This window comes from Saimiri boliviensis, chromosome 4 (assembly GCF_048565385.1).
Source record: "Saimiri boliviensis isolate mSaiBol1 chromosome 4, mSaiBol1.pri, whole genome shotgun sequence".
NCBI classification, from domain to species: Eukaryota; Metazoa; Chordata; class Mammalia; order Primates; family Cebidae; genus Saimiri; species Saimiri boliviensis.
Window position 1 is genome coordinate 113,826,733 of NC_133452.1, and position 19,488 is coordinate 113,846,220.

Below are 19,488 nucleotides of genomic sequence, written 5' to 3' on the forward strand. Positions count from 1 at the left end.
GGCTTTGAATTTTTAAATATTTACTCTGGCTTTTAAGGATAGCTCTTACAAGAAGGCAAATAGAAAAATTAGAAAGAAAAATGATGTAATAGTTCAGCTAAAAGATGGTGGCAGCTTAGATGGGGTGGGAATAGGGTGCTGGGATTGCAGCAGCAGGCAGATCCAGGCTGTAGCAGCACTTGCATCTGGATTAAGTGTAGGGGATAAGAGAGGATTAAATTAAGACAGTTTCCAGGTTTCCTGATGGTGCATCTGGGTGGATTCATTATGCCATTCTCTGAGATGGGGAGAACTGAGGAACAACATATTTTGGGATATGAATTAAGTTATGTTACTGGCTTTGGATATGTTTCTTTATAGATTCCTGCGGTACATCAAAGTGGATGTGTCATGTGGCTGGATATAGGTTTGGAGTGCAAAGGATACATTTGGGCTGCAAGGAACATTTGGGAGTTGTCATCATATAGGTGGCATTGGGAATAGATGAAATACCTAGGCAGATAGTTTAGATTCATTTATCCATCAATTTAATAAATAATCATTGATTATCTAATGTGCAGGTATTCTGGTTATTTAGGATTAATTAGTGAACAAATAGATGAAGACCTCTACCCTTCTGTACTTTATAATTTTTGCAACCACAGAAATACAATTAATAACAAATGGAAATTATGTTTATCTTTTTTTTTTTTTTTAAAGAGGTGGGGTTTCACCATGTTGGCCAAGCTGGTCTCAAACTCCTGGCCTCAAGTGGTCCACCCATCTTGTCCTCCCAAAGTGTTGGTATTACAGGCAAGAGCCACCGCGCCCAGCTGATTATCTTGTGTAGTAGATAGTAGTAAGTGCTGTTGTGAAAAAGTATAGCAAAGAGAGGGATCAGGAATGTGGGAGATGGATATGGGAATTTGCAATGTTAAGTAGAGTGGTAAGAAGAGAATTCTATTAGAGTTGGTGAAGCAGAGAATGAGCAAAAGGAGAATACAAGTGTTTTGTTGCAGTGGAGACAGCATGTGTAGGCTGCTCTAGAAAGTTCTGTCTGGGCTGAGTGTGGTGTCTCAGCACTTTGAGAGGCCGAGGCAGAAGAATCGCTTAAGCCCAGGAGTTCAAGACCAGCCTGGGCAACAAAGGGAGAGTCCATCTCTACAAAAATATTTTAAAAATTAGCCAGAGATGGTGTCATGCGCCTGTATTCCTGGCTACATATGATGCTGAAGCAAGAGGATCATTTGAGCCTAGGAGGCTGAGGCGGCAGTGAGCCATGTGCATGCTACTACACTCCAGCCTGGGTGACAGAGTGGGACCCTGACTCAAAAAAAAAAAAAAAAGTTTGGGTTGGAAGGAAGCAGAAAGATGGGTGAGTATGGAAAGGCATCAGATGTGGGGTGAAAGGAGAGGTATACACTGTAACCTTTTCTGTGAATTTCAGAATGATCCAGCAGGGAGGGAGAGATGGCTGGTGCAGGAGAAGGAATAGTTGAAGAACAAGGTACTTGAGAAGTTGAGAAGGAAAGGGTTCAGAGACCATGTGCAGAGGCGGCCTTTGTAAGGTAGATAGAGGACCAGACGCAGTGGCTCACGCCTGTAATCCCAGCACTTTGGGAGGCCAAGGCGGGCAGATTATTTGAGCTCACGAGTTCGAGACCAGCCTGGCCAATATAGTGAAACTCCATCTCTACTAAAAATAGAAAATTAGCCAGGCAAAGTAGCGCAGACCTGTAATCCCATCTACTCAGGAGGCTGAGGCAGGAGAGTCACTTGAACCTGGGAGGTGAAGGTTTCAGTGAGCCAAGATCACGCCATTGCACTCCATCCAACCTGGGCAACAGAGTGAGACTTTGTCTCATAAAAAGAAAGGTAGATGGACACTTACTTCCTCATTGGTAACAGGAGAGGCGGCCAGGTTTGGGTAAGAGGTGGCCAGGTTTGCAGATTTTTCTTTTTCTTTTTTTTTTCTTTTTTTTTTTTTTGAGGCGGAGTTTTGCTCTTGTTGCCCAGGCTGGAGTGCAATGGTGTAATCTTGGCTCACCGCAACCTCAGCCTCCTGGGTTCAAGCGATTCTCCTGCCTCAGCCACCCAAGTAGCTGGGACTACAGGCATGTGCCACCATGCCCGGCTAATTTTTTGTATTTTTAGTAGAGATGGGGTTTCACCATGTTGGCCAGGATGGTCTCGATCTCTTGACCTCGTGATCCACCTGCCTTGGCCTCCCAAAGTGCTGGGATTATAGGCTTGAGTCACCGCACCTGGCCTGGTTTGCAGATTTTTCTAGCAATTTCTCTGCTGTGCTCTACTTCCTCACTTTGGCAGTCTTATCTGAGAGTAGTGGTCTTTACTGCTCATACACCCCCAACTCCTAAAACTGTCTGAATTTCTGACCATGGCCACCTACCTGGTAGCCATCTCCACTTGAGTGTCCCACAGGCACCTAGACCTCATTGTGTCTCATGAAGTTCAACTTGGCCCAATCTTTCTTCTTCCTGCTTATTCTGTTTTGGGGAATGGAACCAACATCATCCGTTTCCTAGGCCAAGATCCTGGGATGGCATCCCAAGGCTCTTACTTTCCTCCTCACATCGTGGACTCAACCCCTGACCAGTTATGTTGGTTTGAACCTCTTTAGTTGCTCTCATTGCTTCCGCCTGTGTCTTGATGCTCCATGGCTCTGTGCTGGCCTGTTGCTGTGGTCTTTTTGCTGCCTGTCTCTTCCCTCTGGCCCACCTAGCCTCTTCTCTAGGCTTCCCTCCACATTGCCATCTATAATTTGTAATGAAAATTTAATCAGAGTACCCTCAAACCTCAAAATCTACAGAGACCCCCCCATCATATATGCCACACACAGTCTGACAATGCCTCCCATGGGAGCTATCAAGAAATACTGTTTTGTTTTGTTTTGTTTTTTGGTTTTTTAGGGAGAGTCTTACTTTGTTGCTCAGTCTGGAGCACAGTGATGTGATCTCGGCTCACTGCAACCTCCACCTCGTGGGTTCAATCAATTCTCATGCCTCGTCCTCCCAAGTAGCAGGGATTACAGGCATTCACCACCATGCCCAGCTAATTTTTGTGTTTTTAGTAGAGATGGGGTTTCAACATGTTGGCCAGGCTGGTCTCGAAGTCCTGTCCTCAAGTTAACCACTCACCTCGGCCTCCCAAAGTGCTGGGATTACAGGCGTGAGCCATCACACCTGGCCAATATTGGTTAAATTAGTAAAACACGTAGCTTTTTAGAGCCAGTTTCTGTTTTACCACTATTGTTTACTCTATGCTTAGCGCACCAGAGATCTTCAATTATAGCTGCATTGTTTCCCCTGTATTTTCAGAGAAAGTTGGATTAATAAATACTTTCTTCTCTTTTATATGTTCAAGCAGATACAGATGTCATCATGGAGAGGAAAAGAAGAGGGAGCCCTGCTGTAACCCTTCTTATTAGAAAAGAAATATCTGTGGATATAATCCTGGCTTTGGAATCAAAAAGTAGCTGGCCTGCTAGCACCCAGGAAGGTCTGCCCATCAAAGACTGGCTTTCAGCAAAAGTCAGGAAGGAGCTAAGACAAAAGCCGTTTTACCTTGTACCCAAGCATGCAAAGGAAGGAAATAGTTTCCAAGGTATTTTAAATATTAACATTAACTTAAAGAAGACATCAAAGAGTTGTTCATGTTACATGCTCAGGCAGTATAAGGTCAACAGCCAACCAATGCTTTTGTCATTTCAAGAGCTATCAGACAAAATAGGTTACAAGATGGGAGTTTGGTAACAGACAGAATTGAAAAGAGCATAATTGTAGTATTAATATCAAATACTCAGTTTTAAAATATCTAGCAATTTGTATTTGAATTTTATATATATATATGTATATATATATATATATATATATATTTTTTTTTTTAGTAAAGAAAAGCAGCAATGGCCTTGGAATCAGACTGCCCTGGTCATCTGTACACTGTGTTAACCAAAGCTACTTGAAAGATTCTGCAAAGATAAAATGTGCATGCAGTTCTGTGGCCAGTTGTGTTCTGGCAGTTATACATTATTGCATACCAATATTATCATTAGAGTCTAGACTCTCATTCTCAGCCTTGGTTCTCTCTTTCCTTCGTCTTCCCATTCCACTTCTCCCATGCAGCCAGGAGAACTTTCCAGCCTCAGCTGTATTTGAGCACAGTGGTTAGGTTTGCCTGTTTACCTGCGTGTCTTAGCCTTACAGATCAGGATGGGTTTTCAGGCTGTGCTCTTGGGTAACACTTAACTTCCAAGAACCAGATTGAGTTGGTCTACAGCTAAAACTGAATAATGGTGATAATTCTGAAGGTAGAAGGAAGTAGCTTTTTTCTTTTTTGAAACAGAGTTTCACTCTTGTCATCCAGGCTGGAGTGCAATGGTGCGATCTCAGCTCGCTACAACCTCTGCCTCCCGAGTTCAAATTATTTTCCTGCCTCAGCCTCTCGAGTAGCTGGGATTACAGGTACCTGCCACCATGCCTGGTTAATTTTTTTTATTTTTAGTAGAGATGGGGTTTCACCATGTTGGCCAGCCTGGTCTCAAACTCTTGGGAAGCAGCTTTTTTCTTGTGATTTAGTCCAAAAGAAAGAAAGAAGGCCGGGCGCGGTGGCTCAAGCCTGTAATCCCAGCACTTTGGGAGGCCGAGGCGGGTGGATCACAAGGTCAAGAGATCGAGACCATCCTGGTCAACATGGTGAAACCCCGTCTCTACTAAAAATACAAAAAAGTAGCTGGGCATGGTGGTATATGCCTGTAATCCCAGCTACTCAGGAGGCTGAGGCAGGAGAATTGCCTGAACCCAGGAGGCGGAGGTTGCGGTGAGCCGAGATCGCGCCATTGCACTCCAGCCTGGGTAACAAGAGCGAAACTCCATCTCAAAACAAAAAAAAAAAGAAAGAAAGAAAGAAAGAAAGAAAGAAAGAAAGAAAGAAAGAAAGAAAGAAAGTAGCTGATTATTTTCATTTTCTCCCATAGGTTTATATAGGACTTTTTGGCACATACTACTATTGGATTCCAGGGAAACTCAAGGGGACCACAAAACAAATGAACCATAAATGAGTATTGCTGAAAAAAGCCCAGAAATAGTCAATTACACTTAGTTTGATGATTTGTGTTTTTGTGGACACACATCATAACTTTATGTATTGCATACATATAGGAATTTTTCTCTAAGAAAAATAGTTTATGAAGGGGGCTTACATATATCATTGTTCATATTTTTAAAAAATGATTATAGCTTTCTGCAAAGAGATTGTTCTGCAACCTGAACAAGCTTTATTTTTTTATTTTTTTATTTTTTTTTTGAGACGGAGTTTCGCTCTTGTTACCCAGGCTGGAGTGCAATGGCGAGATCTCGGCTCACCGCAACCTCCGCCTCCTGGGTTCAGGCAATTCTCCTGCCTCAGCCTCCTGAGTAGCTGGGATTACAGGCACGCGCCACCATGCCCAGCTATTTTTTTTGTATTTTTAGTAGAGACGGGGTTTCACCATGTTGACCAAGATGGTCTCGATCTCTTGACCTTGTGATCCACCCGCCTCGGCCTCCCAAAGTGCTGGGATTACAGGCTTGAGCCACCGCGCCTGGCCTGAACAAGTTTTAGAATAGCTGTCCCAAGAAACCTTGACTGTAAGTGATACACAAATCGCAACAGGATCCCATACTATCTCTTTCTGTCCTGGGGGACACCGGAAGACATATCAGCTTAGAGATGAAAAAGAGTCCTTTGGTTGCCCTGTGGCCTATGTGGTTAGGAAGTTCTTTGCATCCTTCCATTAAAATGAAAGAAAGTGAAGTCTGGTTCTGGGTGCTTAGCTTCACCTCTGCTTTCTGTTACCCTTGGCTATTCTGCATCTCCCATAATGGCAGATTATGTATAATTAGACAAAACCCTGCTTCTGTATACGTGTGTGAGTGTATGTGTAATTGAGTGAACAAAGGGACTTAAGAGTGAAAATACTTGTACTAGGTTGGAGACACAACACCTGCTTTATCTTTTTTTTTTTCTAAGCAGTCCACTAGTAATTCCCTGGTCTCACAAGCTATATTTTTTAAAATGTGATGTTGTTGTTTTTATTTATTTTTATTTGTCATTTATTTTTTGATACAGTCTCACTCTGTTGTCCAGGCTGGAGTGCATTGGTGCAATCTCAGCTCACTGCAACCTCTACCTCCTGGATTGAAACAATTCTCCCACCTCAGCATCCTGAGTAGCTGGGACTACAGGCACGTGTCACTATGCCTGGCTAGTTTTTTGTCTTGTTAGTAGAGACTGGGTTTCACCATATTGGTCAGGCTGGTCTCGAACTCCTGACCTCAGGTGATCCATCCAACTCGACCTCCCAAAGTGCTGGGATTACAGGCATGAGCCACTGTGACTGACCTTGCTTTTATTGATTTTTAATTAAAAATTTCAAATTTGCCTGGCGCTGTGGCTCACGCCTGTAATCCCAGCTCTTAGGGAGGCAGAGGCGGGAGGATAGCTTGAGCCCAGGAGTTCGAGAACTGCCTGGGCAATATAGCGAGACCCCGTTCTCCACAAAAAGGAAAAAAACAAAAAGACCAAAAAAAAAATTTTTTTTCAAATTTTAAAAGTCTACCTGTTGGGCCATGTGTGGTATCTCATGTGAGCCTGTAATCCCAACACTTTGGGAGGCAGAGGCAGGCGGATCACCTGAGGTTGGGAGTTTGAGACCAGCCCAACCAACATGGAGAAACCTCGTCTCTACTAAAAATACAAAATTAACCAAGCGTGGTGGCGAGCACCTGTAATCCCAGCTACTCAGGAGGCTGAGGCAGGAGAATCACTTGAACTTGGGATGCAGAGGTTGCAGTGAGCCGAGATCATGCTATTGCACTCCAGCCTGGGCAACAAGAGCAAAACTCCGTCTCAAAGAAAATAAAAAAAACAAAAAAACTACCTGTTTCAAAATAATACCAGTTTTATTACCAATAATATAATTTATAAAAAACAGTTTATGGCCGGGCACGGTGGCTCACGCCTGTAATCCCAGCACTTTGGGAGGCCGAGGCAGGTGGATCACAGGGTCAAGAGATCGAGACCATCCTGGTCAACATGGTGAAACCCCGTCTCTACTAAAAATACAAAAAATTAGCTGGGCATGGTGGCGCGTGCCTGTAATCTCAGCTACTCAGGAGGCTGAGGCAGGAGAATTGCCTGAACCCAGGAGGCGGAGGTTGCGGTGAGCCGAGATCGCGCCATTGCACTCCAGCCTGGGTAACAACAGCGAAACTCCAACTCAAAAAAAAAAAACAAAAACAAAAACAAAAAACCAGTTTATGATTTACTCGCAGTTTTTTGTTCTTAAGATAAAATGACAGTCAAAATATGAGGTTTTTAACCCACTTGAAAAAATGTTCAGCCAGGCGCAGTGTCCCATGCCTGTAGTCTCAGCTACTTGGGGGGATTGCTTGAGCCGAGGAGTTAAGGGCCATAGTGAGCTGTGATTGTGCCACTAGACTACATCCAGGATAACATAACAAGATGTTCTCTGTACCCCTCTTCCCCCCTGCAAAAAAAGTCTCTGGACAGTTTAAACATGGGTAAATTAACTTGTTTCATTATGTTATCTGTTTTTATATACTGATTTTTAAAGTTTGATTTAATTTGTTTCATAAATTTATAAAGCATTTGCATGGTTCCAAAGTCAAAGCTGTGGAAAAACGTACAGTTAGAGAAACATCTTCCGTTCATGTCCCCTCCACGCTTTTCTCTTTCCCTGAATAGAAACCCTTTTAATTGTTTTTAGTTTACCCTGCCATGTTTTATTTTTTATTTTATTTATTTATTTTTCTGAGACGGAGTTTTCCTCTGTCACCCAGGCTGGCTCACGGAAGCCTCATCTTGGCTCACTGAAGCCTCAGCTTCCCAGGTTTAAGTCAGTCTGCCTTAGTCTCCTGGAGTAGATGGGATTACAGGTACGTGCCACCATGCCTGGCTAATTTTGTATTTTCAGTAAAGACAGGGTTTTACCATGTTGGCCAAACTGGTCTCAAACTTCTGACCTCAGGTGACTGATCCACTCTGGCCTCCCAAAGTGCTGGGATTACAGGTGTGAGCCGCCGTGCTCGCCCTTCCATGTTTAAAAAATATAGGTAAATAAATATATTCTGGCCTGGTGTGGTGGCTCACGCCTGTAATCCCAGCACTTTGGGAGGCTGAGGCAGGTGGATCACCTGAGGTCAGGAGTTCAAGACCAGCCTGATCAATATGGTGAAACCCTGTCTTTGAAATATATATATATATATATTCTGTATCTCACTGATATAATGGCTCAAACCTATAATCCCAACACTTTGGGAAGCTGAAGCAGGTAGATCACTTGAGCTCAGGAGTTCAGGACCAGCCTGGGCAACATGATGAAACCCTATCTCTACAAAAAATACAAAAATTAGCCAGGCGTGGTAGTGCATGCCTGTATCTCAGCTATTTGAGAGGCTGAGGTAGGAGGATCACTTGAGCCAGGAGTTTGAGGCTGCAGTGAGCCAAGATGGTGCCACTGCACTCCAGCAGCGACAGAGTAAGACCCTGTCTCAAAAACAAACAAAAAAAAAGTGTGCCTTTTATTTTTAAAAGGTGGTGGCAGCTGGCAGTGGCTCACACCTGTAATCCCAGCACTTTGGGAGGCCGAGGCAGGTGGATCACAAGGTCAGAAGTCTCAGACCAGGTTGGCCAATATGGTGAAATGCTGTCTCCACTAAAAAAAAATACAAAAGTTAGCTGGGTGTGGTGGCGTACGCCTGTAGTCCCAGCTGCTCTGGAGGCTGAGGCAGAAGAATTGCTTGAACCCAGGAGGTGGAGGTTGCAGTGAGCCGAGACCGCACCACTGCATTTTAGCCTGGGCAGCAGAGTGAGACTCCATCTCAAAAAAAAAAAAAAAAAAGGTGGTGGCATATAAATAGATATAGTATATAGTATTTAATTTTTTAAGGTAAAAAAGATCATGTAAAAACTAAGGATATCTGGATATAAACTTGAGTTAACAATAATGTATCAGTGTTGGTTTATTAATTGTTCCAATGTATTTTATGAATACGAGATGTTAATAATAAGGAAATGAGGGTGCAGTGGCATGTGCTTATAGTCCTAGTTCCCTTGGCCTTCTGGAGGCTGAGGGAGGAGGACCATTGAGCCTAGAAGTTAGGGTTGTTCTTGGAGTCAAACTCCTGGTTTCAAGTGATCCTCTCGTCTCGGCCTCTTGCCTCCCAAGTAGCTGAAATTAGGGTGCACGACACTGTGCCCAGCTGGACATTTTTTTCAAGTGGGCTTAAAACTTGGTATTTTGACTATCCTTTTATCTTAAAAACAAAAAGTGCCAAAAAAATCTGTTTTTTATAAGTATATTATTGGTAATAATACTGGTATTATTTTGAAAAAAGTAGATTAAACATATAAATATTAGATAATATAATTTATATACAAAATATATTTGTATAATCATCCCCTTTTTTAAAATAAAAGGTACACCTTTTTTTTAAAGTAGACACAGGGTCTTGCTATGTTGCCCAGGCTGGTCTCAAACTCCTGAACTCAAACAATCCCAAAGTACTGGGATTACAGGAATGAACCATCACACACAGGTCATGCCTTTTTCTTTTAAATTTTATTAATTTTGGCCGGGTGCGGTGGCTCAAGCCTGTAATCCCAGCGCTTTGGGAGGCTGAGGCGGGTGGATCACAGGGTCAAGAGATCGAGACCATCCTGGTCAACATGGTGAATTCCCGTCTCTACTAAAAATACAAAAATTAGCTGGGCATGGTGGCGCGTGCCTGTAATCCCAGCTACTCAGGAGGCTGAGGCAGGAGAATTGCCTGAACCCAGGAGGCAGAGGTTGCAGTGAGCCAAGATCGCGCCATTGCACTCCAGCCTGGGTAACAAGAGTGAAACTCCGTCTCAAAAAAAAAAAAAAATTAATTTTGTTTATTTTTTACTTTTTAGAAGCCCTGCTCTCAGATATAACACTTTTTTTTTCATTTTAACAAGATATCTTGGATCTCACTCCATACCTCTATGTAGAGAAAACACCCATTCCTTTTATTTTTTTTCTTTTTTCTCCTATCGAGTCTGCTTACCAGGGAACCCACTCATTTTTAAAGTCTATTTTTTACAGCTGGTCAAACAGTAAATCTTTATGTAATATTGCTAGGTATTTCCCAGATCTCCTCCATAGGCATCATTCCAATTTACATTTTCACAGCAATGTATCAGAGTACCTGTTTCACCCTCACTGACTGGTTAAACTTTTTGCCAACTGAAATTCTTTCCAGTAGTTCAAAAAGTGAGAAATGATATCTCAATGTAGTTTATTTAAAAATAAACTTTTTGTATTAGCATAGTTTTATATTTATAGAAAAATTGTGAAGATAATACAGAGAGTTCCCATATAATGGGAAAAAATCCCTTTTCCCTGGGGTTTTTTGTGTGGGAGGTAGTGGGGCAGTTTCACTGTGTTGCCCATGCTGGTCTGGAACTGAGCTCAATGATCCTCCTGCCTCAGCCTATCGAGTAACTAGGAATACAGACACGTGCCACTGCAGCACCCCCATTTCCCTATTATTAATATCTCACATTAATATAGTACATTTATACAATTAATAAACCAATATTGATATATTATTGTTAGCTGAAGTCTATGCTTTATCGCTGGTCACAGTGGGTCATGCCTATAATCCTAGCACTTTGGGAGACTGAGGTGGGTGGATCACCTGAAGTCAGGAGTTCAAGACCACCCTGGCCAACATGGAGAAACCCCATCTCTGCTAAATAAAAAAAAAAAAAAAGGTACAAAAATTAGCCAGGGATGGTGGTGCATATCTGTAGTCCCAGGTACTCGGGAGGCTGAGACAGGAGAATCGCTTGAACTCAGGGGGCGGAGGTTGCAGTAAGCCAAGAACATGCCCCTGCACTGCAGCCTGTGTGACAGAGTGAGATTCCATCTCAAAAAAAAAAAAAAAGTCTATACTTTATTCAGATTTCCTTAGTTTCTCTCAATGTCCTTTTACTGTTCCAAGATCCCTTTTAGGATACCATATTGCATTTAGTTGTTATGTCTGCTTAAACTGCTCTTGACTGTGACAGTTTTTCAGTTTTAACACTTTTGAGGAGTACTAGTTAGGTAATTTGCAGAATGTCTTTTACTTGATATTTGTTTAATATATTTCTTATGAATAGACCAGGTACTAGTTTGGGGGAGGAAGGTCACAGAGGCAAAGTGCCATCCTTATCACATTTTTTCAAGGGTGTTTGCAGGTTTCTGGGACCCGGGGTGCAGGGGAGGTTTAGCTCGCTCCCCAGTGGGCTCTAGGCTTTTGGTCTCTCACTCACCCAAGAATGGGAGAGGGGACCACGCGGGGCGCTGTGCACTTGCAAGTAAATATCGGACCCCAAAGAGTTTTTGCAGAAAGTGATTTATTTATTTAGGCAGAGCAATAGAAAAAGAGAGAGAAAGATGAGAAAGAGAAAGCTTCCACGAAGATTGTGGAAGGGACTCTAATATGGAAGCCGCCGGCCGGGATGTGGGGGACAGGGACTTTTAACCTGGGAGGAATTCCCTCCCTCTCCAAGCCCTTTGACCTATGAAAAGTGTTCCTTTAAACTTCCACTGGAGTGATTGATCTTTGATTCTTCCTGCAGGATGGAAAATTTAAACAAAGATCTCTAATCCCCCGGATGGGTTGAGGGACGGGGCATGTCGCTGGGAAGATTCTTGCCCTTGAAACTAAGCCCCCTTGTGGACCCGGGAAGACAATGTATTCCCTCAAAGGGTACATGCCACCTTTCTTTACAGTCTCATATACAGTTGACCCTCAGGATTGGCTCCAGGGTACCCCGTAGACGCCAAAGTCCGCAGATGCTCAAATCCCTTACATAAAATGATGTAGTATAGTTGGACCTCCATATCTGTGGGCTTCAATCCATGGTTGGTTGAATTCTTAGATGTGAAACCCTTGAATACAAAGCGCCAACTGTATTCTGTAGCTATTCCTGCACTCTTTATTCTGTACCATTAAAAATCTTTGTCTATCTTTGTACCGTGTTGTTGTAAATAATGTAGCTTTAAAATTAGTCTTGATACCCTTTAGGGCAAGTTCTACCACTTTGTTCTTCTCCAAGGGTGTTTTAGAGAGTCTTGACCCTTTGCATTCTCATATAAGTTTTGAAATCAGCTTGTCAGATTCCACAAAATGCTTTTTGGAATTTTGATTGAGATAATGTAGAATCTATAAATAAATCTGGGGCCAGGAATGGTGGCTTATGCCTGTCATTCCAGCACTTCAGAAGGCTGAGGAAGGAGAATTGCTTGAGGTGAAGAGTTCAAGACCATCCTGGACAACACTCTGTGAAAACTCTCGCTGAGCCCGGTGGCTCACACCTGTAATCCCAGCGCTTTTGGGGGCTGAGGCAGGTAGATCACGAGGTCAAGAGATTGAAACCATTCTGGCCAACATGGTGAAGCCTGTCTCTACTAAAAATAAAAAAAGTTGGCTGGGCATCGTGGTGCCTGCCTGTAGTCCCAGCTACTTCAGAGGCTTTAACCTGGGAGGTGGAGGTTGCAGTGAGCTGAGATCATTCCATTGCACTCCAGCCTGGTAACAAAGCAAGACTCTGTCTCAAAAAAAAAAGAAAGAAAGAAAGAAAAACTGTCCATAAAAGCTTTTACAGAGAGTTGTGAATCTCCATCTCTACAATAACTTTTTAAAAAATTAGGCTGGTGGCATGCACTTGTAGTTTTAGTTATGCAAGAGAATCACTTAAGTTCGAGATTACAGTGAGCTATGAACTTGTCACTGCACTTTAGCCTGAGAAACAGAACAAGACCTTGTCTCCAAAAAAAAAAGAAAGAAAGAAAAAATGGGGGAGAGTTGATACGTTAACAATATTGAGTTCCCCAATCCACTTATTTAGATCTCCTCTAATACTTCCCAGCTTCTCTCATTAGCATTTTTGCTGCAGAGGTTTTGTATATCTTTTGTTAACTTATTCACAGGTAATTGATCTATTTTAAAACTATTTATTTATTATTATTGTAATTATTATTGAGAAGGAGTCTTGCTCTGTCATCCAGGCTGGAGTGCAGTGGTGCAATCTAGGCTCACTGCATCTCTGCCTCCTGGGTTTAAGCAATTCTGTCTCAGCCTCCTGAGTAGCTGGGATTACAGGTGGCCACCACCATGCCTGGCTAAGTTCTGAATTTTTTGTAGAAATGGGGTTTCACCATGTTGTCCAGGCTGCTCTTAAACTCTTGACCTCAGGTGATCCACTCGCCTCGGCCTCCCAAAGTGATGGGATTACAAGTATGAGCCACGGCACCCAGTCAAAACTTTTATTATGAAAATCTTAAACCAGTACCAAAGGAGACCAGGCCGGGAGTAATGGCTTATGCCTGTAATACCAGCATTTTGGGAGACTGAGGTGGGTGGATCACTTGAGCCCAGGAGTTCCAGCCTGGGCCATGTAGCCAAACCTTGTCTCTACGAAAAATACAAAATAAATTAGCTGGGCATGGTGATATGCACCTGTTGTTTCAGCTCTTTAAGGGGCTGAGATGGGAGAATCACTTGAGCCTAGGAGGTGGAGGCTGCAGTGAGTCGAGATCAGGTCACTGCACTCCAGCCTGGGTGACAAAGTGAGACATTGTCTTAAAAAAATAATAAATGGCCAGGCGCGGTGGCTCAAGCCTATAATCTCAGCACTTTGGGAGGCCGAAGCGGGTGGATCACGAGGTCAAGAGATCAAGACTATCCTGGTCAACATGGTGAAACCTCGTCTCTACTAAAAATACAAAAAATTAGCTGGGCATGGTGGCGCGTGCCTGTAATCCCAGCTACTCAGGAGGCTGAGGCAGGAGAATTGCCTGAACCAAGGAGGCGGAGGTTGCAGTGAGCTGAGATTGCCCCATTGCACTCCAGCCTGGGTAACAAGAGTGAAACTCCGTCTCAATAATAATAATAATAATAATAATAAATGATCGGGAGCAGTGGCTCACACTTATAATCCCAGCACTTTGGGAGGCTGGGGCCGGCAGAATTCAGGAGTTCAAGACCAGCCTGGCCAACATGGTGAAACCTCTGTCTCTACTAAAAGTACAAAATTAGCTGGGCATGGTGGCTCATGCCTGCAGTCCAAGCTACTGGAGAAGTTGAGGCAGGAGAATTGCTTGAACCCGGGAGGCGGAGGTTGCAGTGAGCCAAGATGGCATCACTGCACTTTAGCCTGGGCAACAGAGACTCCATCCCAAAAATAAATAAATAAAATAAATGCGTAAGCAAATAATTTTCTTATATTGCCTGGGCACAGTGGCTCACGCCTGTAATTCCACCACTTTGGGGGGCTGGAGGATTGCCGGAGTCCAGGAGTTCAAGATCAGCCTGGGGAACATAGAGAGCCCATGTCTACAAAAAATTTAAAAATTAGCCAGCCATGGTGGTGTGTGCTTCTGGTCCCAGCTATGGGAAAGGGTGAGGTGGGAAGATTGCTCGAGGCCAGGAAGTCAAGGTTTCAGTGAGCTGTGTTCACACACTCCAGCCTGGGTGATAGAGGGAAACCTTGTCTCAAAAAAAGAAAAAAAACAACAATTTCCTAATATCAAACGTCTATTCAGTATTAAAAGTTCCACTTGTCTTGTGTCACACTTTTTTTGTTCAATTTGCCTGTTTGGATCAGGATTCAAATAAGGTTCATACATTGTGACTGACTGATGTATCTGTTAAATCTCTTTTAGCTCATAACTTCCTCTTTCATTACTTTTTTATTTCTTTTCAATTTACTCATTGAAGGAACAGGTTATTTTTTCCTGTAGAGTTTCCCAAAGAGAGGATTTTTCAGAGTACATTCTAGTAGTGTCATTTAGCATGTTCTGCTTTCATCTTTTTGCTTGCTTGTTTTTTTAGAGACGAAGTTTCGCTCTTGTTGCAATTGCCCGACCTTGGCTCACTGCAACCTCCGCCTCCTAAGTTCAAGTAATTCCCCTGCCTTAGCCTCCAGAGTAGCTGGGATTAAAGGCTCGTGCCACCATGCCTGGTTCATTTTTGCATTTTTAGTAGACACAGGATTTTACCATGTTGGCCAGGCTGGTCTTGAACTCCTGACCTCGTGACCCACCCACCTTGGCCTCCCAAAGTGCTATGATTACAGGCGTGAGCCATCAAGCCAGGCCAAATCATTTTGTATTAATACTAAAACCTGTAAGGATGGTACAGAAAAAGTGAATAAATTGATAGAAATTATTATTGAAACAAAATATTTAACAAAGGGAATTTAGCAATATATGAATGATAATACATCTCACTATTGTTAACTATATGCATCTGTGACTTCCATTGGTTTTCAGTTAGGCCCATTTTTTGGTCTGTGTACTTGTTTTTTTTTGAGACTGAGTTTCGCTCTTGTTACCCAGGCTGGAGTGCAATGGCACAATCTCAGCTCACCGCAACCTCCGCCTCCTGAGTTCAGGCAATTCTCCTGCCTCAGCCTCCTGAGTAGCTGGGACTAAGGCATGCACCACCATGTCCAGCTACTTTTTGTATTTTTAGTAGAGACGGGGTTTCACCATGTTGACCAGAATGGTCTCGATCTCTTGACCTCGTGATCCACCCGCCTCGGCCTCCCAAAGCTCTGGGATTACAGGCGTGAGCCACCGCACCCAGCCTAGTATACTTGTTTTTATACGTAATTATTTATCTGTTCACTTCTTTTGATTCACTCCTAGAATTTTTTCAGCCCCACTTAAACATTGTTTAGATATGGATGGTTTTGGTAAAGTGCTTTTCTGTGTTTCTTTTTGAAATTAAGGAGAAACATGGCGGCTATCCTTCTCTCACATTGAAAAGGAAATTTTGAGCAATCATGGAAAATCTAAAACGTGCTGTGAAAAGAAAGAAGAGAAATGTTGCAGGTAACAGCCTTAGTTTGTTAAATGACAGATTATCTATACCAGACGTCCCCAAACTACGGCCTGCGGGCCGCATGCAGCCCCCTGAGGCCATTTATCCGGCCCCCCGCCACACTTCAGGAAGGGGCACCTCTTTCATTGGTGGTCAGTGAGAGGAGCACAGTATGTGGCGGCCCTCCAACCGTCTGAGGGACAGTGAACTGGTCCCCTGTGTAAAAAGTTTGGGGACGCCTGATCTATACTATGCTTAATTCTTTGTTGACCCCATACCTCAAACCTTAAGAACTGAGCTGGGTTGGGTCTGGGGATCAGGGCAGGATTGGGTTGACCTGGGGAGAGTGAGTATGAAACCAGAGAAGCTAGATCCAAAGGGCCAAGGAAAGGGTGTTGTTAGAAGGCAAGGCCAGGGAGTAGTAGTTCTGAACCCTGGATCACATGAATGTGTTTTTGTATAGATGTGTCAGTAGGACCGAGTGAGAGGGTATGAACACTAGCCATACAATTCAATGGATCATAGTATTTTGCTTGTTTAAAGGTAATGAATATTAATGTCATATAATTGGAGGAGGCCAAAGGATCACTCTTTTTGGATACTGGGCTTGCTTTGGGATAGTTGGGTTGTGCTGATGGCTAGGGGTTGACTGGTCAAACTGAAAACAACACTAACTGAGTAATCGATTCTGTTTTTTGAGACAGAGTCTCATTCTGTCGCCAGGCTGGAGTTCAGTGGGGTGATCTCGACTTACTGCAACCTCTGCCTCCCGGGTTTAAGCGATTCTCCTGCCTCAGCCTCCTGAGTAGCTGGGACTACAGGTGCATGCCACCAAGCCCAGCTATTTTTTGTATTTTAGTAGAGATAGGGTTGCACCATGTTGGCCAGGATGATCTCCATCTCTTAACTTCATGATCCGCACCCCTCCTCCCTGGGCTCCCAAAGTGCTGGGATTACAGACTTTCACTCTGTCACCCAGACAGGAGTGCATTGACCCAATCACGGTTCACCACGGTCTCAGTCTCCTGGGCTCAAGCAATCATCCTACTTCAGCCCCCAAGTAGATGAGACTACAGGTGTATGCCACCATGTTCGACTAATTAAAAAAAAAAAATTTGCAGAGGGCCTGTTGGCTCACACCTGTAATCGCAGCCTAGCAACATGGTGAGGCTCCTGCCTCCATAAAAAATTTAAAAATTAGCCAGGCAGGCATGGTGCGGTGGCTCACACCTGTAATCCCAGCACTTTGGGAGACTGAGGTGGGTGGATCACGAGGTCAGAAGTTCAAGACCAGCCTGGCCAGCATGGTGAAACCCCATCTCTAATACAAAAAATTAGCTGGGCATGGTGTTGCATGCCTGTAATCCCACTTACTCAGGGAGAATTGCTTGAACCCAGGAGGCGGAGGTTGCAGTGAGCTGAGATTGCACCATTGCACTCCAGCTTGGGTGACAAAGCAAGACTCCTTCTCAGAAAAAAAAAAAATTAGCCAGGCATGGTGACTGGTGCCTGTGGTCCCAGCTTATTGGAAGGCTGAAGTGGGAGAATCGCTTGAGCCCAGGAAATTAAGACTGCAGTGGGCCACAATTGTGCCACTGAACTCCCACCTGAGTGACATAGTGACACCCTGTCTCAAAAAAGATTTATTTTTTATTGGTAGGGATGGTGATCTCCCTTTGTTACCCAGGCAGGCTGGTCTCTTAACTCTTGGGTTCAAGAAATCTTCCCACCTTGGCCTCCCAAAGTGTTGGGATTACAGGCATGAGACACTGTACCCTGCCTTTTTTTTTTCGTAATAGCATGTGCACCATAAAAAGCTAAGATTGAAAAGGAATTGTTAATTTGAGTTTCTAAAGTTGGCCAGTATTGTCCAGGCATGGTGGCTTATGCTTGTGATCTCAGCACTTTGGTAGGCTCAGGAAGGTAGATCACCTGAGGTCAGGAGTTCTAGACCAGCCTGGCCAACATGGTGAAAACCAGTCTCTACTAAAAATACAATTAGCCAGTCACAGTGGGGCATGCCTGTAATCACAGCTCCTTGGGAGGCTAAGGCAAGAGAATCACTGGAACCTGGAAGATGGAGGTTGCAGGGAGCTGAGATCATGCCACTGCACTCCAGCCTGGGCAACAGAGTGAGACTTGGTCTCAATAAAAAAATAAATAAATAAAAAAGAAAGAAAGAAATATTGTTGATAAAGTTAAATAGTTTCATACATAATAAATTTTGTCAACTACTAAATAACTAGATGAAATGGCAGATTATCTGTGGTACCCCTAATAATATAAGTAATTATGTGATACAATCAGTGGATTTTAAAAAAGAAAAATAAAAATAATGTAAATATTTTCAGTTCAATAAAGTAAAGTAGTCTTATAAAAATTAAAACAGCCGGGCGCGGTGGCTCAAGCCCGTAATCCCAGAACTTTGGGAGGCCAAGGCGGGTGGATCACGAGGTCAAGAGATCGAGACCATCCTGGTCAACATGGTGAAACCCCGTCTCTACTAAAAATACAAAAAAATTAGCTGGGCATGGTGGCGCGTCCCTGTAATCCCAGCTACTCAGGAGGCTGAGGCAGGAGAATTGCCTGAACCCAGGAGGCGGAGGTTGCAGTGAGCCGAGATCGCGCCATTGCACTGCAGCCTGGGTAACAAGAGCGAAACTCCGTCTCAGAAAAAAAAAAAAAAAAAAATTAAAACAAGATTTTTGTAGGTACTGAATAACTGGATGAACAGTATAAATATCTACTTAGGAGGCTGAGGTGGGAGGACTGCTTGAGGGGAATGTGGGGAGGACAGAAGTTGCAGTGATCCGAGATTGCATCTCTGCACCCCAGGCTGGGTGACAGAGCAAGACCCTGTTTAAAATAAATAAATAAATAAATAGCTGGGCACGGTGGGTGTTGGGTACCAGCCCCAACCCTCTACGTGGGTGCCCTTAGTCTCGACGGTGACGAGGGATTGAGAAAAGGAAATAAAGACAGAAATACTGGCCGGGCGCGGTGGCTCAAGCCTGTAATCCCAGCACTTTGGGAGGCCGAGGCGGGTGGATCACGAGGTCGAGAGATCGAGACCATCCTGGTCAACATGGTGAAACCCCGTCTCTACTAAAAATACAAAAAATTAGCTGGGCATGGTGGCACGTGCCTGTAATCCCAGCTACTCAGGAGGCTGAGGCAGGAGAATTGCCTGAACCCAGGAGGCGGAGGTTGCGGTGAGCCGAGATCGTGCCATTGCACTCCAGCCTGGGTAACAAGAGCGAAACTCCGTCTCAAAAAAAAAAAAAGACAGAAATACAAGAGTATAACTTACAGCATGGGTCCAGGGGACCACCGCAAGCATGGGAAGCACGTTGGCCCCGAGCTCTGGGCTCCATACACTTTTATTATGTGCACAATCTCATTGATCTTATGGGTGTGGAAGGGGAGGGTGAAGGAGTAGGTAAAATATCGGGTGGGAAAGCACTTGAGATCCTTCTAAGACATGCTAAACTAGTACTCTGAGTTCATCACTGATTGTTATCAGGGTGTGGCTGCAAGAGAAGTATAGCAGATGAGCCACCTGGTCAGACCACACCCAATGTATCAAGGG

General features: G+C 43.8%; 1 protein-coding gene across 4 annotated transcripts in view; it reads left to right on the forward strand.

The window, feature by feature from the left end:
- The window catches only part of CGAS (cyclic GMP-AMP synthase), a 39,573-nt gene that overhangs the window by 14,579 nt on the left and 5,506 nt on the right, over window positions 1-19,488 (forward strand). For 2 of the 4 annotated variants that reach the window (XM_074398049.1, XM_074398050.1), the window contains exons 3-4: window positions 3,367-3,603; window positions 15,808-15,910. In XM_074398049.1, coding sequence (XP_074254150.1) covers window positions 3,367-3,603; window positions 15,808-15,910 — 340 coding nt within the window. Of the gene's footprint in view, window positions 1-3,363; window positions 3,604-15,807; window positions 15,911-19,488 lie in introns of all 4 variants that reach the window. The other 2 variants (XM_010337085.3, XM_074398048.1) reach the window with 2 other exon arrangements.